This window comes from Molothrus aeneus, chromosome 24, assembly GCF_037042795.1.
Source record: "Molothrus aeneus isolate 106 chromosome 24, BPBGC_Maene_1.0, whole genome shotgun sequence".
In the NCBI taxonomy this organism is placed as follows: domain Eukaryota; kingdom Metazoa; phylum Chordata; class Aves; order Passeriformes; family Icteridae; genus Molothrus; species Molothrus aeneus.
Window position 1 is genome coordinate 4,217,501 of NC_089669.1, and position 23,681 is coordinate 4,241,181.

Here is a 23,681-nt window from a genome sequence, read left to right on the forward strand (position 1 = left end):
AGCATGTCAGAAAGCACCAAAGTGAAGTAAACTCAGGAGGAAAGTTGATTTTGTTTTTCTAAAAACAGAAAGGCTGCTAAAAACCCTGCTAAAAATCCAGCAGCAAATCACTCTGGAACACTGCAAAAACCTTGAGATTTCAAGTGGAAGCTGCTTTCAATCTACCACTCCCAACTCACACCTAAAGCTGCAACACAAGTATTTTTCTTAATTGTAACTCAGAACTCTGTGAGTACTTTTTCTATATTTAAGTTTATATATTTATATATATAAACTTAAATATATAAAAGGTATTCAGAGAGTATATATTATATATATATTAAATATAAATATAATTATATTTATATTTATATATTTAAATATATAAATATATTTATATTTATATATTTTATACCTTTTTATATATTTAAGTTTAACACTCCCCAAGGGTAACTATGTTCCTCTGAATGCATCTCAAAACAGGTAATTTTTTCAACAGGTTTCATCTTGAATTAGTTTCAATAAAACAAGTACTAAAAACCTGCTTAGAATTGCTTTCTCCAGGCTGACATATCAATACCAACAATACTAAAATACTGCTGAATTTCAAGGATGGTTGATTTCTCTGTATTTCCAGTCTTGTAGGATCAAAACAGAGACACTCACGTCAACTCTTTGCCTACTGTCCCCACTCCAGCCTGATATTCAGAAATCAGTGTGTGTTTAACTCATACCCATTGATTTAGCACCAGAAAAAAACTGGAATTTTCTGAATCTTCTCTGTTCCCTACCCACCCTTCTGGGCATTTCCTTCTGGAATTCCCTCAGATGTTTGAGGGAGCAGCTGTACAACAACAAGGCTTCCTGAGCCAGTAAGAAAGAACCTGTTCCCCTACCAAATCCACCTCCAGCCATCCTCTTGATCTGGATTTTTAGTTTTTGTTTACAAACAGTACAGAAGCCTCCAGCCCTGCAAGAGAAGAGGGAGGTGGGGTGAAAAGAAAGGGGAACACACACAAGGAGCCAAGGAAATTCATCTACAGCCTAAATCCACCACAGCAGCCAAAGCAAAATAAGGAACTTTTAGAAGAAGCACCACACTGTGGGCTCCAAATTCATTTGTTGGCTTCCAAGCTGACTTCAATCAACTTAAAATAAACACATCACAGCCCACTGAAATCTCACTGAGAACAAAAAGCAATAATGGAATAATTAAGAGAGTTATTGATCTGAATGATGATGGCATGGATGAACAAGGGAGGGCAGATCATGCACATGATGTATGAGATCCAAAAATCCCTTTGCACCTCAGCAGCACCCAATGGATCCTCTCCATCCCTGGGACATCACAGTGAGTCTTTCCAGCAGTTCAAATTAATTAATTCAAAGTTTATTCAAACACTGACCCCAAACACTTGTGTTCTTAAACACCTCTACTTACATACTAGAATTCCTATTTCTGTAAGATTCAGCCCTGATGTGTACCACAAAAATCTTTATCAATTTTTAGATGCTTCATAACATTTGGAGTACTGAAACTATATTAAAAAAAAAGAGGATAAATAAGTAAGTTTGACCTCAATACCCTAAAATAAAATGTTTGAAGTATTATGGACAACAAGTTGAACAGGAGCCAGGAGCAGATCATTCAGAAGACAGCAACGTGTCCCAGGCTGCAGCAGCAGGACAAGGACAGCCATCCCTCCTTGTGGGAATCAGAAAAACAGAAACCTCCACAGACACTGCAGGGTTTGATCTGCAGCCTTGGGAGAAGCTTGGATTGATGTAAAAATACAATACACAGACATTTAGCAGAAAAATCATAAACTTTTGTTTCTATATCTGTAATTAAGACTATACCTTGTGTAAGTGAGAAACTGTGTTGATAAGATGGTGAAGGGTTTCTAATGTAGGGGTGAGGTTGTACAGAATAAGCTGAGAGTTTAGAAGTTAAAATAGAAACACAGGTGGGCCTGTGAGTAAAAAGCCCATTAGATAAAAGTATCTGCAGAGCAGTAGAAGTAAGTAAAGGTGATAGGTCAGAAAAGCAAAATAAACCCTGTAACAGCTGTCCATTGGGTTAGAAAGTTCTTTATTGCCTTGTGACAAAAAATCTTGTGATTACCCTCGAGCTATGGCCAACTGCCTGCTCCTCCAAAATCTCACAGCCTCTGAGACTGATGTTCATCTGAGCAATAAATTGGTTTGGCTTGAAAATAGTCCCATCCCTTCTTTACTAGCAGTGCCAATGATAGCTCCTCCTGCTCAGCACTCCAGGAGACCACACTGGGCCAGTACAGGGCTCCCAGGACAGGACAGACTCCCAAACTGGGGCAAACCCAGCAGTGGTGAGCCAAGAGCTCAGGGCTGGAGCTCACAGGGGTGAGGAGAGACCTGAGCACTGCCTGTGGGGCAGGGGCAGAGCCTGGGGTGCACAGCAAGGGCTGGACAGTATCACTGTCACTGCTAAAAGTGAAGGGATGGAACTATTTTCAAATAAAATGATTTATTGCTCAGATGAACATCAGTCTCAGAGGCTCTGAGATTGTAGAGGAGCAAGCATTCAGCCATAACTCCAGAGTAATCACAAGTTTCTTTGTCACAGCCCAATATAGAACTTTCTAACCCAATGGACAGTTGTTACAGGGTTTATTTTGCTTTTCTAACCTATCACCTTTACTTACTACTGGTGCACTGAGGATACTTTTGTCCAATGGCTTCTATCTCATTTGCACACAGATGCTTCTGTTATAACTTCTAAACTCTCACTTTATTCTGTACAACCTCACCCCTACATTAGAAACCCTTCACCATCTTATCAACACAGTTTCTCACTTACACAAGGTATAGTCCTAATTACAGCTACAGAAATATAAGTTTATGATTTTTCTGCTAAATACCTGTGTATTTTATTTTTACATTAATCCAAGCTTCTCCCAAGTCTGCAGACCAAACCCTTCAGTGTCCTTGAAAGTTTCTGTTTTTCTGATTCCCCCAGGCCAGTGCCAGCAGGAACAAAGGGATTTGTGCTCCCCAGGCTCCAAGGAGGATGGTCCAGCACTGCTCATCCCAGCACACCTGGAGCAGGCTGGAGGAACCTCCTGTCACTGCTGTCACCAAAGCAGCTCTGGGCAGGGCTGGGGCTGGGCACACCTGGCCCTGCCACCCCACGTGATGCCCACTCCAACCAGTTTGTGCCAAAGAATGGCTTCAAATTCTGCTGATCCATGGCAGACTGCAATGAGCACAAGCCTGAAACCACCACATCATCCCCTGACAGTCAACCTCCCAAAATCTAAATTCTGTAGAGCAAGCAGCACCATTTGAGACATCTGGTTCCACACACAGCCTTGGGCTGGGGGCAGTGCCACACTGATTCCCCCACAGAAATGCTGAGGAGATAATTCAAGTCCTTTCAGATATTTACACTGTCACAACTGATGCCTCAGGTTTAGCTTTTGTATTTTTCAGATTCTGTGCTGATTTAGTGTGTGGGTCTGAGCTTCTTATAAGGGGATGGTGAACTCTCTTCAGAATGGGGAGAAAAAATAATTCCTTCTCTAGCTGGGGACCAAGGACAGCCACCCAAATTCCAGGCCCAAGAGCACAAACAACGTGGGCTGAAGAGAGAAAAACAAAGATGGGACTTCATAACCTAAAGCTGTAATTGGACAATTAACTCCAATATGCAAACAGACTAAAACTTATCAAAGTGAGAGACCCCATGTGTCCATTTTGTGACCATTTTGGTTCATCTTGGGTTCATTTTGTGATCATTTGGGTTCATCTTGTGATCATTTGGGTTCATCTTGGGTGCAGCCCTGGCTGGGCTCTTGTGCTGCCCAAGGCGGATCCATTGAGGCTTTTAATAAATCCCTGCTTTATTCTGTAACTCTGAGAGTTTTAATCAATCCCTGCTTTATTCTCTAACTCTGAGAGTTTTAATCAATCCCTGCTTTATTCTGTAACTCTGCCTGGTCTCTCTTCCAGCTCAGCCTTCTCAAGGCATCACAATGACAACGAAACTTCCCAGTTCAGGAAATATTTGCAAGCACTTGTGCAACCCAGTAACTCCAGGTTTCCTTCTGGGCTCAGGCTTGGCAGGGAATCACCCTCTCAGGAATGAATCCCTGCCAGCTCCCATGGATTGGGTGACAAATCCAATAGTAGTTACTCCATAATATTGTGCATAATATTTATTTCTCTTAGCACTGCAATGGTTCAAACATGTTTCTGCACAGCCATACATCAAAACCCTGCTCTAATTTCAGTGATTAGACCTTGAAACAAACCCTCACAGGTCAAGGGAGTGATACAATCAGATTGAAATCTGTCAGAATAAAAATACATTTTAAAAAATTACCTGCTTTCAAGGTCTATTCCTAGCTCAGCTTTTTGTTTTTTGAACAATCCTTGACTATATTGCAATTATCACACACTGAACTGACAATATAGTTAATAATAAAAACAAATTACAGCTGCCACAGATATTAATTCTTATAAAAATAACACATGCCTTAATGTTGTCTGATGGAAATATTTTACAATACACTATTAATTTAAACTGAAATTTAAGTTTCACAGCAAGATTTTTAGTAAGTCCAGAATATGAACTGAATATTTTCCAGGACTCAGCATACAGTCTTGAGCCTCACTTATGAACACAGGAGAAAAGTAAAGAATCAAAAGAGTTCAGGTGATGTCTACTCACATCCAGTTTAATAAAGCTTAAGATGCTGGATTTAAACAGCTTAAAGAGCCTTATTTGATGCAGGAATTTTCATTCTTTTAGACTGAAAATACAGTAACTCCCACCAAACTCAGGGTAAGGGATATGTCACATCCTTATACACATCTGACCTTTTATGTTCTCCTTTCACAGCAAATTAAAAAAAAGAAAAAAAAACTTTATGTGTGATTAATACAACACAGCAACAGTGGGTACAGGAGCTGAATTCAGCACATCAAACCCATTTCTGGTACCACACATCACAGCTCTGGGTAGTAAATGTGCTGCTCCTCAGTTTACACACACAACCAACCGTGGAGGTTTTTCAGCTCATTTGGTTTTTCAGCCTAACTGGAATTGGGGCATTCCCAAGGAGCTGGGAGAGCCCCACGCTCTCTCTGCTGAGATAATCTTCTTTAGAGAGATTGGAAATATCTCACCCAGGCAGTGAAACTACAAAACAACCTCACCTCCAGGAGCAGGAGCAGCAGGTGCAGGAGAAGTTGTTTTACAGTATCTGTTACAGTCTGAAATCTCTCACTTGGAAATCAGGGATTTTTTTCAGAATACTGTGATACAAATGCAGGCATTTCCTTGTAAGCTACTCAGCCTGAAAGGAGGAGTCCAGTTGGACAGCTGAAACACCACGACAAAATCATCCATCCACCAAATAAAATGCACATTCCCATAACCAATTTAGAAATTAAACTGAATATTATATGATATTCAGTTAAATTAAACTGAAATATTATATGAATGCTGAAATATTAATTAATATATTAACTGAAATATTATATAAAATGCACATTCCCATAACCAATTTAGAAATTAAACTGAATATGATATTATATTATATGATTTTCATGTTAAACAAATGCATATGTTTTAAATATATCAAACAAGAATTTTCTATTTTTTCCCTACATAAATGTAATCAACAGCAAAATAAACCCTTTTCACCAGCAAAACAGGTGTGACCCACCAAGAACTTGTTTTTAATACAACAAACCACAACTTCAGATAATTCTTTTAAGCTTTAGTCAGGGATTCTCTAACTTTTAGGAATTGAGGTGATTCTTCTGCCTTCCTCAGCAGTGGCTCTGAAGGGAGTGGGAGCCTGGCAGAGGCAGAGATGCTGATCCAGATCCAAATCTCCAGGAGGGCAGAGGAGGTGCTGTTGCTCACAGAACTGCTCTGGGGCACCAACCTCACACTCCTTTTCCACAGTTTTTACCCAATAAATACACTTATCTACTGTTTCAAGTCCTGACAGCTCTCACTGAGCAAACTCTCAAACTAATTAAGAAAGCAACCAGGAAAACATCACTTGTACTTTTCTGGTTTATGTGAAGAGATGCTGAAATATAGCAGGGACACAATCCAGCAGTGAGAGCCTGGTAACCTGCCCCAGGTACAGCTACAGGTGCCATTTCTCTTGAATTCTTCCTTCACGAAAAAGCACCTGCTCGTCATGAAGGAGACTTGAGAATCAGCAGAAGTGGAAGTAACACTTCACACTTTGTGACTACCAGAAGAGGGAAGGAACCTGTGTGACTAAGCACTGTGGTGCCTCTCAGGAGGCTCAGAATGTCCATTTTCTGTCTGATTTACTGGTAACCATCTCCTGTGCCACTCCATAACATTGGGCATAATATGATTCCAACTGATTCCAGCGTCAAGGTGCAGAGAGCTGCCCACAAAAATGCCTCTGCTGGTCCATGGCCCACCCTCAGTTGAGGATGAGCCAATCTTACCATATTTCAGGGTGTACTTTTAATCCCAACTGCAAAAGTACCAAATATAAAAGAAACTAATTTCTCCTTATAAGTCCTTGAGGAGATTCCCTCTAGAAATTGGAAATATTTGACTCCAGCCAAATTTTGGCCCAAGAGCATTTCCTACTTTCCTAAGGAAACAGAGATTAAAACTAAATATCCAGAGACATCAGGATGTAGCTGCCAGTTCCTGTGCTCGTGCAGGCTGAGGTGGCACCACAGCTGGATCCACAGCCCTACAAGACAATCCCACAGCAGCACCTGTGTTGGAAGGCACCTCTGCAGATCACCCAGTCACCTGGAGCAGATGGCTCAGGAATGTGTCCAGGTGGGTTTGGAATGTGTCCAGAAAAGGAGACTCCACCCCTTCTCTGGGCAGCTGCTCCGGGGCTCTGCCACCCTCCACAGCAAGAATTTCTTCCTCACTCAGGTGGAACTCCTTGGGTTATAATTGATGGCCATTGCTCCTTGGCCTGCCCTGGGCACCACTGAAACGAGCCTGACACCATCCTCTGACCCAGCCTGGAAATATTCCTACAGATTGATGGGATCCCCTTTCAGTCTTCCCTTCTCCAGACTAACCAGGCCCAGCCCTGCAGTCTCTCCTCACATCAAAGATGCTCCTGCACCTTGCTCACATCACCCAAAACTTTTTTGTTGCAACAGTCCAAACACAAACTCTTTCTACACCAAAGCACACCAACAAGCATTCTTAAAACGTGTACAACAAGAAGTGATATTCCAGTTTGTACCCAGTGGTTCCCACACCTGTGGGGAAGACACCTCCCACGGACACAGCAGGACTCAGATAATCCTGCTAATTGCTAACAAAATAAACCCTGCTTCCCAAGTTCTGTGTATGTCACTGGCAGATCACTGCCCTGGCAGGGTGGGCAGGCCCTGGCACAGGTGCCCAGAGCAGCTGGGGCTGCCTCTGGATCCCTGGAAGTGTTCAAGGCCAGGCTGGATGGGGTTTGGAGCAACCTGGGATAGTGGAAAGTGTCCCTGTCCAAGGCAGGGGTGGGACTGGATGGGTTTTGAAGTCCCCTCCAAACCAAATCACTCTGTCACTCTATGATATAACACAAAATGTAGAATGTGGAATTTAAAGACATGGATCACAAAACCACCTGAGTGCATCAGTAAACTGTATTTAATACATCATCTTTTTAACACCAATGAACTTCCTAAGATCACATCCTAGATGGACTTCTGAACAGTCTGGATGAAAAAATCTCTACCAAGCCAAGTTAATTCCTTCACTGGGGAACACAGGAAGGGCTTGAGTGTAAAGATGTCACCAAACAAGGTCTCCCTGACCAGAGAGCCCATTTAGGACCTGCAAAACCACTTACAAGGGCCCTACTTTGCTCTGTACACACAGCCCATGAGTCACCCCATCTAAAGCTCTGAAAACTTTTCAATCCCATCCCTGAACACATATTAGAAAAGAAAAATCAAACCCAAGCTGCGGTTCTGCTAAGAGCAGGTGGAAGGAGCAGTGTACTCCTGTTCCCTGGTACAAATTCTGTAGAGGCAGAGCTGACAAACAGCACTGCAAGGTTTTATCTCAGTGCTCAGCAAAGCAGGGGCAGTGCACACAGCGTTCCCACCTGGGCGGGTCATACTGCAACAAGAGTGAATCTCAATTTAACCAGACACGTTTTACCCCAGCGCTGGAGAACCCAGCAGCTGCCCACCCCCGCTGTGTCACCGCTGAGAGCCAACACAAAACACACGGGAGGAGAGAATGACAGAATATTTGGGGTTGGAAAAGGCCTTTAAAGGGCATTAGTGCAACCCCCCTGTCACGGGCAGGGACATCTCAGATTCGAGCAGGTTGCTCGGAGCCTGGTCCAGCCTGACACTGAAATGTTTCCACCGCCTCCCTGAGCAATTTGTTCCGATGTTTTAACACCCTCATGGTAAACATTTCTTCCTTACACTTAATCTAAACCGATCCTGCTCCAGTTTAAAACCATTACCCCCGGTCCTATCGCAACAGGTGCCGCTAAAAACTCTGTCCTTATTTTTATTACCTACTTCCTTTAGGCACCGGGAGAGGCTTTGGGGTCTCCCTGGAGCTTCTCTTCTCCAGAATACCCCAATCCCCTCAGAGCAGGGCTGCTCCACCCCTCCCACCAACTCTGCCCGCTCCAACAGGTCCGTCCTTCCCGGGACGGACAGCCCCGACCGCGATCCGCGCTCCCGATCCCGAGAGCTCCCGATCCCCGCCGCCCCTGCGCTGCCTCAGCCCCCCGATCGCAGCATCCCGCAGCCCCCCGATCGCAGCCCCCGCGCTCCCGGACGGGCCCGGGGATCCCCGCGCTGCGTGCGGGATGTCCCGGAGGAGCCCCGCGCTCGCCGCGCTCACCTTGCTGCACGTCGCCGTTGGCGCCGCCGGGCACGGGCACGGTGAGCTGGCGCTCGGGCTCGGGCAGGCAGCGGCGGCAGAAGGAGTGCAGGCAGGGCAGCAGCTTGGGCTCGGCCTCCCGCCGGCTCTGCAGGCTCTGCGCGCACACCGCGCACGTGTCCAGCAGCGAGAACGGCCCCGGCGCCGCGGGCGTCAGCGGCGGCACCGGGCTGGGGCCGGGCCCCGCCGCCGCACCGGGCCCCGCCGCCGCCTCGGCCTCGGCCTCGCCGCCGCCGCGCTCCGCCGCCGCCGCCCCGGGGCTCTCGCGCTCCTCGGGCGGCGCGGCGGCGGACGGCGAGCCGGCGGGAGGCTCCAGACAGCCGCCGCCGCCCGGCGCGGCCTCGGCGGCCGCGTCCCCGCCGCCGCCGCCTCCTTTGTTTTCCGCCATGTTTCCTCCTTTGAACCCGACCCCGCTCCGCGCACGCTCCGCGTCACCGCGTCACCGGGCGGGACCGGGCGGGACCGGCGCCGCGCACGCGCGCGCGCTCCCGCGGCAACGGCGCGGCCGGGAGGGCGGGGTGTGACGTCACGGGGAGGCGGGGCTCTGTGCCGACGGCTGAGAGCCTATTGGGCGGTGGTGGCGGTAGGGGCGTGGCCACGCCCCCTTCGGGAACGCCCTCGGGAACGGATAACCGGGCTGGGGAATAACGTACCGGGAATAGGGAATAATGCACTGGCAATAGAGAACCGGGCACCGGGAATAGGGAATAACGCATCGGGAACAGCGCACCGGGCTGGGGAATAACGCACTGGGCTGGGGAATACCGCACCAGCAAACACCGCACCGGGCTGGGGAATGCCCCATCGGGAGGGGGAATACCGCACCGAGGTGGGGAATAACCCTTCCGTACGGGAAATGACACACACAGGCTGGGAAATAACCCACGGGGGAGGGGAATAACCCACAGGGGACGGGGAATAACGCGTGAAGACGGGGAATACCCATCGGGGTGGGGAATACCCAGAGGGAAGGGGAATAACGCCCTGGGAATAACCCATCAGGACAGGGAATATCTATCGGCATGGGGAGTACCCATTGGGATGGGGAATAACGCTCCAGGAAAGGGAATGACCCATTGGGACTGGGAATAATGCACTGGGGTGGGGGAATGGGGCACCAGGACAGGGAATAACCCACTGGGATAGGGAACAAAGCACTGGGATAAGGAACACCCATGGGGAAGGGGAATAGGACACCAGGATGGGGAATAATGGACCAGGATGGAGAATAGGGCATCAGGAACAGGAAATAGCAGACCTGGATTGGGAATATCGCACTGGGATGGTGAGCAGAGCAGCAGGATGGGGAATGGCACCAGGACATGGAGCAGTGCATCAGGATGGGAGTCAGAGATGGGGACAGGGCAGTGGGAGCAGGAAGATCAGGAATTATGCCCAACATCAGGAACAGGGCAGGAGGTGGCACATGGCAGCAGCTCTCTGGCCACAGAGAGCAACACACAACTTTCCCAGGCCTTTCTGGGGAAGGCTGTGAGGAGATCAGAGAAAAGAATGAGAAACAATTCTTATCTTCACTTACTGCACCTGCTATTGTGAACATGTGAGATTTATTTACCAAAGGGTGGTTTCCTAATTAGCCAATGGTGATGGTGTTTGGACTGGAGGACCAATTAGGTTAACCTGTATCATAAATATACGATATTTCTATATTATATTTGTATACTATCTATAAAAGCCATGGGTTTCTTAATAATGATATAATATAATAAAGAGATTGATCAGCCTCCTTTGAATCATGGAGTCAGTGCTAATTATTACCCAGCTCCTCTGTGGGCACTGCACAGCCCCAGTGCTGCAGAGACACTTCCCCACCCCAAATTCCAGTTTCTCCCCCACTTCCCCTGCAGGGGATTCTCAGGATCCACCTGGCCCAGCCATCTCCTCTCCACAGCTCTGGGCTTTGGACATGAAGCAGAAACCAGAGAAATAGCAAAACAGGATTTATTAAAGGTGTCGGGGAAAACACAACACGAGCTCCTGCTTTAAGAGTTCCTGCTTTAAGTATAGAAAAAGTGAAACAATTCACAGTACATTTAGTGGTGGCTGTGATACATTTAAACAGAATGTTTAGAGTCCACCCTTCCTCCTCCTAGAATTTAAAACAAGGAAAAGAAAGGATGGAAATACCCTTTTACCACCTCACACAACTGCAGCTAGAGGTGTCTACAGACACAGCAGCTCCAAAGTGTCTGCTTTGTAGCTTTTAACACATGCAGCACTAAGATAAGTCAGGATTAATTCACTGAAAGTCTTGCTGGATATTCTCCTTGTTTGCTTCTCCATGCTGCTGCTTGATTTGTGAAATTTCATTTTCCAGCTGCACAATAGTTCGTTCAATCTCATAATTTTTACTGACAAGAGAGACCCACCTGGAAGGGAAAAGAAATAAAAAGAGCCTTTAGGTGTTATGTAACAGTCCTCTGGTTAAAAATCAAATACAACCATTGCTCCAAAGCAAGCAGAAACACCAAATAAAGCAGTATTCTTCCTAACACATGATAATCCTCAGTTGACATCAATGGTCATTGGAAAAACCAAAGTGACAATGAGTAATTTTTAATCCTGTTAAACCTGTAAACACAAAAAAATAATGACTTAACTCATCCACCAACTGCCAATATTGGGATAAAGAAGAGTTTAAGAGAATTTAGGAAATTTGAAGCAGCTAATAAATATACCCTCTTCCCACCTGTTGATTCACTCAACCTCAGCAAATACAACATGGAACCAAACTACAAATATTTTAAAACACTTCCTGCAAAGGAGCAGTATCCTACAGCAGCACCAAAGCACCACTGAATTCCAAGTGAATTTCAAGCAATGGGGAAAGCTGTGGAAGGGTTAACAGAGAAATATCAATACTCACGTGGATTCCATCTCTCTCAGCTTAGCCCCAGCTGTGAGCTGCATGTTCTTCCTCTGCCAGTTCAGGTCTTGAATATTTTTCCTGGGGAGAAAAAGATGTATTTTTATTTCCTCATTTCTTTGGCATCTGCAGTACCTGTTGCTAATTTCCAAGTACACTCAATCCCTAGAAGTACTGCCAGAAAACATTTGTGTAGCCAGGACTGTAATGACAACATCCAGATGGACAAATCTCAGTACAGGGTTGACAGAGAACCCTGAGATAAATAAAAGGCCAAACCCAACATGAGGGAAGATGTTCTTACAGAGACAACTGCACATTAAATTATCAATAGTAAAGTGAAATTTTACTTCTGCTAACTTCAGGGAGGATTCCACAAATCCAGAGCAGAGGTTCAAACAAACCAAACACAGAATTTTGAGTAGAACAGACATGATGAATGTGACTGTCTGGGGAGAGGAGAGTCACATTTCTTAATTATTGTTTTTACTGAGTCTTTTTCCCTGTGACCATGGCAGCAGCCAGCACATACATCTTCCTCTGTATAGCATGGGGGGGGGAGAGAAAGGTTCACTTACAATTTGAGTACAAAAATATAAATAAGAATGACCCACCTCAATTTCTGAAGCTCTTTCTGGGCTTGTTCTATCATATGAACCAAGTGCCTGATGACAGAATGCAAGCAAAGCATTAAAAACACACAAATGGTAAATCGGGCCCATTTCACCTGACATTTAACTTCTCAGAGTTAAGGATGCAACAAGTCCCTTCAGCACCTTGGCCCAGCCAGCAGATCATTTACCTGCTTTCCTTCTCTCTGAGCTCAGGAACTCCCTGCCTTCTCTCAGTTTGGAATTCCTTTGGCCTACTCTTTTATCTAAGGCTCAGCCAACCCTTCTCAAAAGTGGGCATTAAAATTCTCTGTCTGAAATAGCCCCAGTGCTTCCTGCAGCCACACTCTACAACCTTTTCTTGGCTTTTGAAACAGCTTTCTTACAGCTCCAGGCTAAGTCCAGGATCTGTAGTAACTCATCTTCATTTCCATTACTGAGTTATTCCTTCACAGGCTATCAGTAACCTTAATTAACACCCACTATCATCAACAACAACCCACAACATTCAAGACTGGGATGTATTAAAACACATGCTGTTTCTTGGCCACAGAGGCAGCTTTGAGATCAGCCTCTTCTTTCTCTTACAGGGGTTCATCTGTTCCAGGCTACATTCCAAAGGATTTACACCCAATAAATAGACAGAAATTCAACACAGAACTTGGTGTCCAGCAGAGCAGCTGAGGCCTTACTCGTTGTACACCTTCCAGGCATTGCAGCCGTGCCGGGACATGAGCTCCAGGTTCTCAATGCGCACGGCCTGGTGCTCCAGCTGTGCCATGGAATTGTTCACACACTCCTGCCACGCCGTGATGTCGTTCTTCTGCCCGGAGGAGGGGGCGGGCAGCTCGTACCTGCAAAGGGCAGGGGCTCATCTGGGGCAGGGACTCATCTGGGGCACCGGGCACGGCTCACCCGGGGCAGTGGGGATGGCTCACCCCGGGGCACCGGGCACGGCCCTGCTGGTCCCCCTCACCTCTTCATACTGAGCAGCTCCAGGGGCTGCCGGGCCGCCAGGCGCTCGAACTCGTTCCGCATGATCTCGGTCTGGGGGGAAGGCAGCGGTGAGGGACAGGGGAAACAACGAGGGGCGACACAAGCGGGGTATGGTGGGGAGGACGGGGACAGGACACAAACAGGTAAGGGGGAAGGGACAGCCGGGACAGGGGGAGAGACATAGGAAGGGTACGGCGGTGGGCACATAAGGGGGGTACGGAAGAAGGACGGGGACAGGACACAAACGGGTAACGGGGGAGAGACACAGGAGGGGTACGGCGGTGGGCACAGGGGAAAGACGGGGACAGGCAGGGTCTGTCCCAGCCAGGTTACGCAGTGGGACAACCGGGCTATAGGGGCGCGGGAGCCCGGTCGGGGTACGGTGAGGCACCGTGCCGGGCTCTGGGAGCCGCCTCAGCTCACCTCGAAGGCGCTGTAGTCGTGCGCGGGCAGGTAGCTCAGGTAGTTCTTGGTCGGCCGGTACCGCCGCGTCTCCTCCTCCACCAGCGCCGCGGCCTAACGCACACGGGCCGTCAGGCAGGCGAGCAGCCCGCCCGCCGCCCCGGCCCCTCCCTGCCGCCGCCCCGGCCCCGCACGCACCGCCTCCCGCACGCCCGGAGCCTCGTAGCCCTGGTCGAAGTAAGGCAGCGCGTCCACCACGACATCCCCGGCCACCAGCCCTGGGCCCGACATCTTGGCCGCGGCCGCGCGCACTGCGCGTGCGCACTCACGTCACGCCCGGTGGGACCGCGCACGGCTAGGGCGCAAGCCCCGCCCCCAGTGAGCAAACCCCGCCCCTCCGGGACCAAACCCCGCCCCTTCCCGGCCCGCCCCTCAGCCCAGGCCCCGCCCCTCCCGGTTGACTCCGGCTCCCGTCCCGCCGCTCCCGGAGCGTTGTCAGGCCTGCCCCGCCCCTCCCGGTATAATTCCGACTCTGGCCCTGCCCGGTTCCGCCTCTCCCGGAGCGACTCCACCCCTGGTCCCGCCCCTCCCTGCCCGTCCCACCCCTCCCCGCCAGGCCACGCCCCCTTAAGGAACTGAGACACGTGAAGGGTTGGATCGATGGGCTGTTATTGATCCATGGAACTGCTTATCGGTCTATGGAACTGGTTATCGATCCACGAGCTGTTATCAGTCCAGGGAACTGGTTATTGATCCACGTAACTGGTTATCGATCCATGAGCTGTTATCGATCCATGGGCTGTTATCAATCCATGGGCTGTTATCAATCCATGGACTGTTATCAATCCATGGAAATGGTTATGGATCCATGGGCTGTTATCAATCCCCATGCCAGCTGTTCCCACAGCTCATGCAGAGCCCCCAGCCCAGCCCGGCCCTCCTGGGGCCCAGCTCAGTCCAGCCCGGGCAGGGTCCATGGTTCCCCCTCCGCCGCTGTCCCGCAGCAGCACCCGGTCACTTCTTCTGGAGGAATTTCATTTTACTGCCTGCAGAGGAAAAACAGCATTAGGAGCTTTAGATGAGGGTGGGGAGGCCCTGGCACAGGTGCCCAGAGCAGTTGGGGCTGCCCCTGGATCCCTGGCAGTGTCCAAGGCCAGGCTGGGCAGGGTGCCCAGAGCAGCCTGGGACAGTGGGAGATGTCCCTGCCATGGCAGAACTGGTCCCTTCCCACCCAAATCATTGTGGGATTCTGTGAGCTGGAGACACTCCAGAACTCATCAGGCTGAGAAGCTTGAGGTGGAAAGCCACACATGGGAACCTCTGCCAGCAGACACAACTTCTGTCCCCTGGGCACATCCTCAGCCCAGACCAAAGTTAAGGAACAAGCACTCAGAACAGCAACTCCCACAAATTTTATCTAAAGTTACAAAAGCTTAAAAAGAAAAGAAAAATCTTACACAGTGTTCACTGTCTCCTGAAACAGTAAATGTAAACAAGGGAACCCAGGTGCAGAAGGAGAAGAAGGAACCTTCCTCTCCTTTGTAACAAATTAATTATTCCATAGCTACAATTAATTAAAAAAAATGAACAAAATCAAGGGGAGTTCCTTTACCAAGACTGCGAAGGATTTTGTTCATTCCAGTTCGTTCCGTCTCTGGAATACGCTCCAAATACTCCAAGGCACGGACTTCAAAAAGGCCTAAAGAGAAAAAAAAATTAAAAATTAAAAATCACTCACCCAACGAGTTACTCCACCTTTTAGCATGTGGCATCATGATTAACAAGGCCCCAAAAGAAAATCTTGTATGTGGTGTGTGTAAGTTGCAGGATGAATGAGAAGAGAGAGAGAAATTCTTTGCTTTATAAACTGAATTATTTTGAGTAATTACAAGGTCACAGGGTATGTGATTGGTTTGATTCTGGTTTGATTCAGCACAGGGAGTCCTTCCAGGGCCTGTCCAGAGCTGGTCCAGAGCTCCAGAGCCAGGCTGGAGCAGGGAAAAAGCTCCAGAGCAGCAGCTGGGGGGCGAGGTGCCTCTGACATGCAGGGAGTGAGGCTGGATGGTGGCAGGCAGTGAGGCTGGATGGTGGCAGGCAGTGAGGCTGGATGGTGGCAGGCAGTGAGGAAGGTCGCCTGTGGCTGAGAACTGCTTGGGAGCTTGGACAGCCTGTCCCGAACAGGACTGCACTACTCAGGACTCCTGCAGCCTGCTGGGGACACCCCCAAACCCAGCAAAAGGCTGCAAGAAGGCTCCACAAGGCATCACCTTTGGACAGGCTCTTGCTGAGCTCGCGGTCCTGGATGAAGCCGGCGAACATCTGGGTCTCCATGAAGCAGTGCAGGAAGTGGCGCACGGTGCGCGAGCCGTGGCTCTTGCGGAAGGGCTCGCGCTGGAACACGCGCTGGCCCTGCTCCGTCACGCTCATGTGCAGAGAGTAGTGCCCCACGATCTCCACAAAGAACTGCACAAAAGCCTCCGACACCAGGGAGTTCAGGCTCGTGTCACCTGTGGGGAGGACATTTGGCACTTTGGTCATTGCTCTCTGTCCCAGATTGCAAGGCAAGATGTCAAGATGGATTCTCTGTTTGCCATCTGTATTGCAGTTGTCTTTTGTCAAGTGGGCAGTTTTCCTTATCTCTTCCACAATCACTCCTCCCTCGGGAGGGGACACCTGCTGATAACAGCTATGGAATGTCCCTGCATGGCTGATAAGAACTACAGCATCCCATTGGGAGATGTGAGCTCAGGGGGAGGAGCCAAGCATTCCTACCTGGATATAATCTGGAGATTCTGGAACACCAGCACAGCTGCTGCACTGGATTGCCCAGAGGAACAGCAGCTGCCTCTTGCTCTGGATCTTCAGAGGCAGAGACTGCACCTTTCTCCAGGATCCCTGCTCCAGCAGAACCAGCCCTGGCACTGCAGGAGGGCTGAGCCACAATTCCAATGGTTCTGCTGCCAACAGCCTGACCCACAGGGTGTCAGGCTGGGTTCTGACTCTGGCACTGTTGGTTTGGTTCACTGCATTGTTTATTTTATCCTTTTACTTTCTTCCCTAATAAAGAACTGTTATTCCTGCGGGAATTTTTTTTTTGCCTGAGAGCCCTTAATTTAAAATTTATAGCAATTTGGGGGAGGCTCCTGCCTTCCTCAGCAGGCACCTGACTTTCCAAACTAAGACACTCTCTTATCAGCTTCCCTGGGTCTGGATTGAAGGCACTTGAGACAGTAGTTCATGTTTGGACTCAGGTGTTCATTATTTCTTATCAGTAAAACAGTCTCACTACTGTGAGTCCCACAGCTTTTCATTAGCAAAGCACAAAATGGCCAACAATCCCTTGTTACCAGGTCTTTTAAGGCTGAATTATCCAATTTTAAGAAATAACACCTAAATTATTTGCCCTTTTAACCCAGTAAGTGATCCCAAAGAACCTGCAGTGTGGACTTTTCTGTCCAATTACAAAATACCACCCGAACCCATGGAGAAGAAGGAAGAAGAAGGTGAAGAACAACAACCTGTCTCTGCCCTAAACCCTCCATCTTGTTTCATTTTTGTTACTATATTCTAAAACCCCAAACTCTAAATTTTCAACCCTGTGACATTACACACTACTATCCATCTCCACACCCATAATCCCAGTGCTATTAATCAATTTTGGAAGCCTTCTCCACAGCCTTAGGTCAAATGCTCTCTGGTGAGTCTGTGCCTTTCAGCACAGAAAGTTTAAAATTTTCAGCATCCAGGGTTCAACTGGATACAATAAAATTCAAAGCATAAAGGAACTGATGCTGGTGGCCTAAAGGAAACTACAGTTCTGCACGTACTAACTGTAAAAAGAGGAACTGTCAGCACACCAAACTTCTCACACATTCACAAGATGTTCTCAGCAAGACCACAGAGAAACAGCTAAAATGTCACTTCTTAGCATTTGGTTCAATTTGCTCATTTTTATCAACTCCATGGTCGAGATCTACTAATGGAAAACATTTTTCCACAGAAATCTTTCCACAGAAAGTACCCTGTGTGTCACTCTGCTCGTGTGACAGGATTTCACTCCGTTCTTCCAGGATTTGTACAAGTGCAGCCTGCAGTTTGTGGGGCAGGATCTCATCCTCATCTGATACCTACAGACAGAAACAGCCAAGGAAGGATTTTTGTGTTATTCCCATCAGCAGGAGAACCAGGGGGTAGATTAGAAATATTTATATCATGCCTAAAGCAGTTAGAGAGGAGTTATTCTGTGATATATCTTAAAGGAGACAATATATTTATCTTGCAGCCACAGAAATTAAATACATTTGCTCAGCATGCCCCAAGTAGATTTTATTAGAATCACACACACAACTGGCCACCACACAGACTCAGGCTTAATTCACCAGTAAAACACACAAAAACAACAAAAGTCTGTTGAGAAAATATGACAGGTCTCAATAATATGGTTTAAAAAATCCCCCATTCCTTTAATACCTTTCTCCAGTTGCAGGCTGCAATGCAAAACAGAACAGTGAGGCAAGGAAAAGGAGAAGCAAATATCCTGAGCTAGTAATGAAATCCCCAGCATTTTTATAGCAACTTGTGTCAGGATGCAGAAGCACTTTTGGGGACATTCAGCAAAGAAGCCCAAGTGAACTGTGATCATTTGTTCCCTAGACTGTCACTCCTGGGAAAAACAAGAACCCAAACCAACAAACACCCCCCAGCTGGATGAGAGAGGAGGAAGTGCTGCACAGAACAGGGAGAGACAGACAAAAAGCAGCAGAGAATCTTAGGGATCCCCTTCCCCATAAGAAACCAAGTAAGAGTTTTTAAATTCAGCTCAGATAAGCAGCATCTTTGGCTTTGCAGAGCTCTCCACCTCATGCAACCTCAACGTTGCAACAAGGATTTGTGAGCCTGTTCCCTCCCCTGTTCAAAAGGATTACAAGGTATTTCTTCAGCCACTGGAGTCTCCATATGAACACCAGCTTCTCCTGATTTCTTTTTATTATTTTTTTTTCATCAATGTCTTTTCCTGGCATAAACCCACAAGTTACACTCACCTCTTGCAAGAACTTGTCAGCACAAAGATCAACAATCAGAACCTGGGGAGACAGAAAACACACTGACTCATAACCAGGTATGTTGCTGTATGGAAAAAAAAAAACAGGTTTTAATGTTTTCTTAGATGCAGGATGTTTTATAATAGGGCTGTCACACACAAAACACAAGTTTTGCATGGGTGCAGCCTCTGAGAACAGTGAATATTATTTATTTTTGACAATGCTGGAACATCCTGACATTTATCTGGCAAATTCACCAAGCGGCTCAGAGAACTTTGAGAGTTTCTACTCAGACAGAATTCAGAGATTATTCCAGAGAGGTCAACCTCATCCCACTGGCACTGTCTGTGTCTCACATATCCTCACCTCCTCTATGGGCAGGTCCCAGAGCTGTGGCAGGGAGCAGGAGAGGATGCCAATGAGGAATGGGGTCGGAGAGCACACGATGTCGATCATGGAAGCTGGCAGGACAGGGATGTAGGTGTGCTGCCAGGTGAAGGGGTAAAGAGTTGCCACTGCAGCGTGCCCACATTTAGACAGAGTGCTGGAGAGGTGGGAGAAGCACAGGAAAGGTGGTGAGTGTCTCCTTCAGGGCAGGTGTCACTTGTGTACTGTCTGTGCATCAGCAGACAGCATCATGCACTCAGTTAAGGGGAGCTAAAACCACCATCAAGCCAAGCTAAAGAGGAAACATCCCCTTATCTCCTCTTGTGTAAACAGCAGAATCCAAATTCTAGGCATGCACATGCTGTGTGGGGAGTGCAGAAGGTTTTCAAATGGAACTTAACTGCAAAACTAGACAAGCTTGGACATGGGACAGGTCCAAACACAGAAGAAACAATAACATCCAATGACAGCCTCCCTCAGCAAGAGCCACTCAGACTCATCTTTACCTTAAGTTGTCAGCCACAAAGATGACCCTCCTTTCCAGCAGGAGAGAGGCAAACACCCGGATGGTGTGGGACACACTCAGACACTGCAAGAGGCACTCAAAGTCCACGTGCTCCAGCCTGGAGTCCAAGGGGCGGCACAGCTCCATCACCTGGAGCACACAGACATGGGGAGAGCTGGGGAGCAGCCCAGAGCAGGGATCTCAGCCTGAGGCAGAGCTCAGCAGCTCCTCCTGAGGGGCAGCACCAGGGACAGGACCCAGGGAAGGGATGGAGCTGTGCCAGGGGAGTTTAGGTTGGGTATGAGGGAAAGGTTCTTCCTCCAGAGGGTGCTGGGCACTGCCCAGGCTCCCCAGGGAACGGGCACAGCCAGGAGAGTTTGGACACCACTCTCAGGAATGCACAGGGTGGGATTGTTGGGGTGCCAGGAGCTGGACTCAGTGATCCATGTGGGTCCCTTCCAGCTCAGGATATTCTCTGAATCCATGATTTTACAGAGAATCCCATGACCCAGACAGCTGGGGCTGCACAGAAGAGTGCTGCACAGAAGCTCTTCATTAAGAAGCAGGGAATCACTTCCATGGCAGATGATTCCACAGCAAACAAATTTCTGGGACAGCCTCCCTTCCAACTCCAGAATTTTTTCTTCACACCAGGGACAGGACCCAGGGAAGGGCTGGAGCTGTGCCAGGGGAGTTTAGGTTGGGTATCAGGGAAAGGTTCTTCCCCAAGAGGGTGCTGGGCACTGCCCAGGCTCCCCAGGGAATGGGCACAGCCCTGAGGCTGCCAGGACTGTTTGGACACCACTCTCAGGAATGCACAGGGTGGGATTTTGGGGTGCCAGGAGCTGGACTCAATGGGCAAGGGGCAGCACAGAAGAGTGCTGCATGGAAGAGTGCCCCAGAAGCTCTTCATTAAGAAGAAGGGAATCACTTCCATGGCAGATGATTCCACAGCAAACACATCTCTGGGACAGCCTCCCTTCCAACTCCAGGATGTTTTCTTCACACTAATGATTTCCAGGCACCACTGTGCAGTTTGCAAAGAGCCTCTGTGCCCCAGAGAGAGCAGGCAGCTCAGCCTGACCTGTGTTACCTCATCTCCTGCTCCTGGCAGGAAGCTCCTGACGGTGATGGTGCGACCTGGGGCAGGGAACGGCGCCTCCATCACACTGCGCATGAAGGGGTGAACCAGGGCTGGGGACATCTCCCTCCTCTTCTCCACCTCATCCAGGATCTGCAGGGAAACACACAGAGCCTCCCTCGGGTCACTGCTGCTGCTTGGGACATTCACATTCTCTGGAAAAATCCCTTTGCCTGGGATTTTTCTCCTGGGAAGCTGAGAGGCCTCAGAGAAAAAGGAAAACAATAATTATCTGATTTGCTTCTGCTGTGTTTTGCTCCTCTGGAATGTGTTTGGAGATTGTTTACCCACAGGTGATTGTTTCATTGGTTTCATGTGAATTGTTTTGACTCTTTGGCCAATCAGGACAGAAAATCTCCAGAAAACTGGAAGATTTAGTTACTACAACAAAGTGGACCAGGATTACATGAGGTGCAGTGCAAAGGACCAAAACATGCCAAAACTAACCTCACAGATGTTGCAAAAGCAGGGAAAAAAATCAAGGAGGAAGACACAACTTTGAGGGGAAGATATGAGGGACATGGCATGGATACTTAAAAAAAAAATCTTTGCCAAAGTGAAAGCTATCAAAAGGCATGGGATGCCACCAAGTGCAGGGACATGGACCAAAGCTTGCCCAATTGATCCCCACTGAAATCCAAGATTTTGTTTCCCTTCCCAAAAGGAAATAACATTTCCAAGCTGTGTCGAGACTCTGGAAAGAGTCAGGAGTTTTCATTCTTATCTTTTTAGCCTTCTGTAAAGATCCTTTCTGTATTCTTTAGTATAGTATAGTATTCTTTAATATAAAACAGTATTATAAAGTAATAAATGAGCCTTCTGAGAACATGGAGTCAGATTCACCATTCCTGCTTTCATCAGGGCATTCCCAGCAAATACAACAGCTGCTGAGCAGAGGGGAGAATCCATCAGAGCATTCCCATGGAGAAAGCTGCAGCACAGACCCACTGCCCTCTCCCACCTCACTTGGGACCCCTGTGAAATTCATCTCAAATGTCTGAACAGTCAAACAGGAACAGCTTCCTGTGAGCACAACTCCCCAGTCTCCTGCTACTGGAAGGAAATGTCCTGTATGTAGTAATCAAATTGTCATTATTTCGAGGAGTTAGGAGGAGCAACACCCATCCTCCCCACTAAGAAACCTCCCTGAAACGCTGTTCTAGAAACTCTGTGCTCCAACAATCAGAACCATCTTTCATCAAAGCTTGCCCCTGTACTCTGCTGCAGTACCTACCCTTCATCTGCAGCAGCTTTTCCCAGTCCTCACCTCCTTATCTCCCCTCTTCATGGTGCTACAAAAAAAAACAGGGGAGATCCAACCCCATCCCAAAATGATTTTCCATTTCCAAGTCACAGGAGAAGAGGATGAAGGGGTACCCTCAGTAACACCAGGTATTAGAAGGCCCTTCCTGGCAGTAATTGCTGAAGGATTTGGCTGACAAGGCTCAGCACCAGGATTTTATTTCCCTGCTCAAAGCAAAGACAGAGAGGAAGCACCACTCTCTTGGGATGAGCTGCAATCACTAAGCCTGACAGAAGCATCCAGTCACTCTGTGGAGCCTGCAGGCTGTCAGGGCTCAAGGAACAGGCTGTGCCAGCTCACCTTGGAGAAGAGGTTGAAGCAGCCCAGGCGGCTCACGATGCAGTACACCTCGGGCAGGCGCTTCCCTTTCCCTTCTGGCTGAAAGGCAACAGCAACAGCTCTACTGAGAACAGGGGGGCAAGGAGCAACCCAGCACTCACACTGCAGCTGATCTGCAGAACTCCTTCTGCTGCAGCCCCCCTACACTTATGACTATGAAGATTCTCAAGGAACACCCAGTTCCAGGAGCTGGTTCATGCCCAGAGCCCATATTGCTATTTCTGGGCACCATCGTGATCCTTCCCTCTGCATCCCAAGGGCTGGCACCACCACAGCAGCACAGGATGGGCAACCCACGTGGGAAAGCAGCCCTGAGTCATGTCCTGACAGTGCTCCCTGTACCCCCAGCCTCCCAGAGATGCTCACCAGGAGCTTCCTGCAGTACCCGAACCAGCGGCTGCCATCCTCCCCCGTCAGCACGAAGGAAAAGGTTTCACTGGGGAACAAGGCAGAGTCAGGGTTAAATTCACCACACAGCCCAGGGGACAGGTGACAAAGCACACAGACTCCTTCTGGTCATGCTGACAAGGGCCAAAGCATGATTACAAGGACTTTGGGATCTGTTCAGGGTAAAAACTTGCACTCCATGAGCTTTTCCAGCTCTCCTCCTTCCCAGCTCCTCTCACTGAGCTCTTCCATCTCTCCTCCATTCCAGCTCCTCTCACTGAGCTTTTCCAGCTCTCCTCCATCCCAGCTCCTCTCACTGAGCTTTTCCAGCTCTCCTCCATCCCAGCTGCTTCCCCATTCAGCCAAGGAGCAGCAGAAGCACTTCCAGCCCCAGCAGCTGGCCTTGGACAGATTTTTCCTCCTTACAGGAAAGGCAGCAGCAGCTCTCTAGCCCAGCTCCACACCTCATCCTCCCTCCTACCACAGGGATTTCCTGGATCCTTTCCCCTTTTCCCCTGCTCTGACTGCAAGCTCCTCTGGCACAGTCCAAAGCTTTCAGCATTGCCTGTCTCAGTCACAAGTATTCAAAACCAAATCTTTACCTTTTAAGGTCTGCTGAAGGGAACCAGTCTTTGGGATCTGGAAAGCAGAATTTGGGAATGACCTTTAGCCTCTCTTCAGTATCCTTTGATGGTCTGAAGGGATGTTCAGGCTGGAGGGGTAACAGATGCATTTGAAGTCACTGAAGTTGGTGCACAGCTGCAGCATTTAAAATACAGAAAAGC

The 23,681-nt window shown here is 48.4% G+C and overlaps 3 protein-coding genes across 3 annotated transcripts in view; all 3 read right to left on the bottom strand.

Moving 5' to 3' along the window:
- TRIM33 (tripartite motif containing 33) overlaps positions 1-9,284 on the bottom strand; it is a 47,581-nt gene extending 38,297 nt beyond the window's left edge. The window contains exon 1 of the mRNA XM_066565423.1: positions 8,858-9,284. Coding sequence (XP_066421520.1) covers positions 8,858-9,284 — 427 coding nt within the window. The remainder of the gene's footprint in view (positions 1-8,857) is intronic.
- Positions 9,285-10,844: 1,560 nt separating this feature from the next.
- On the bottom strand, positions 10,845-14,121 carry BCAS2 (BCAS2 pre-mRNA processing factor). The gene is made up of 7 exons (XM_066565469.1): positions 13,991-14,121; positions 13,814-13,906; positions 13,371-13,441; positions 13,087-13,248; positions 12,398-12,448; positions 11,784-11,864; positions 10,845-11,286 (listed from the first exon to the last, which is right to left on the bottom strand). The coding sequence occupies exons 1-7, from the start codon at positions 14,081-14,083 to the stop codon at positions 11,157-11,159; spliced, it is 681 nt and encodes a 226-aa protein (XP_066421566.1). The 5' UTR covers positions 14,084-14,121; the 3' UTR covers positions 10,845-11,156.
- A 340-nt stretch (positions 14,122-14,461) lies between these two features.
- DENND2C (DENN domain containing 2C) overlaps positions 14,462-23,681 on the bottom strand; it is a 28,283-nt gene continuing 19,063 nt past the window's right edge. Inside the window, 11 exon segments of the mRNA XM_066565427.1 lie at positions 14,462-14,838; positions 15,405-15,491; positions 16,060-16,299; positions 17,814-17,919; positions 18,835-18,876; positions 19,201-19,378; positions 19,728-19,876; positions 20,820-20,960; positions 22,471-22,548; positions 22,876-22,945; positions 23,499-23,608. Of these exon segments, the coding sequence (XP_066421524.1) occupies positions 14,807-14,838; positions 15,405-15,491; positions 16,060-16,299; positions 17,814-17,919; positions 18,835-18,876; positions 19,201-19,378; positions 19,728-19,876; positions 20,820-20,960; positions 22,471-22,548; positions 22,876-22,945; positions 23,499-23,608 (1,233 nt within the window). The 3' untranslated portion in view covers positions 14,462-14,806.

What these genes read in the sequence shown, in the direction of transcription:
- BCAS2 (XM_066565469.1), bottom strand. Translation starts at nt 14,083, where the DNA reads ATGTCGGGCCCAGGGCTGGTGGCCGGGGATGTCGTGGTGGACGCGCTG. An exon ending in AAAGAGCTTCAGAAATTGAG is followed by an intron (nt 11,865 to 12,397) that starts GTGGGTCATTCT and finishes TTTTCTCCCCAG; the next exon opens with GAAAAATATTCAAGACCTGA. An exon ending in CTGAGAGAGATGGAATCCAC is followed by an intron (nt 11,287 to 11,783) that starts GTGAGTATTGAT and finishes TTTCCCTTCCAG; the next exon opens with GTGGGTCTCTCTTGTCAGTA.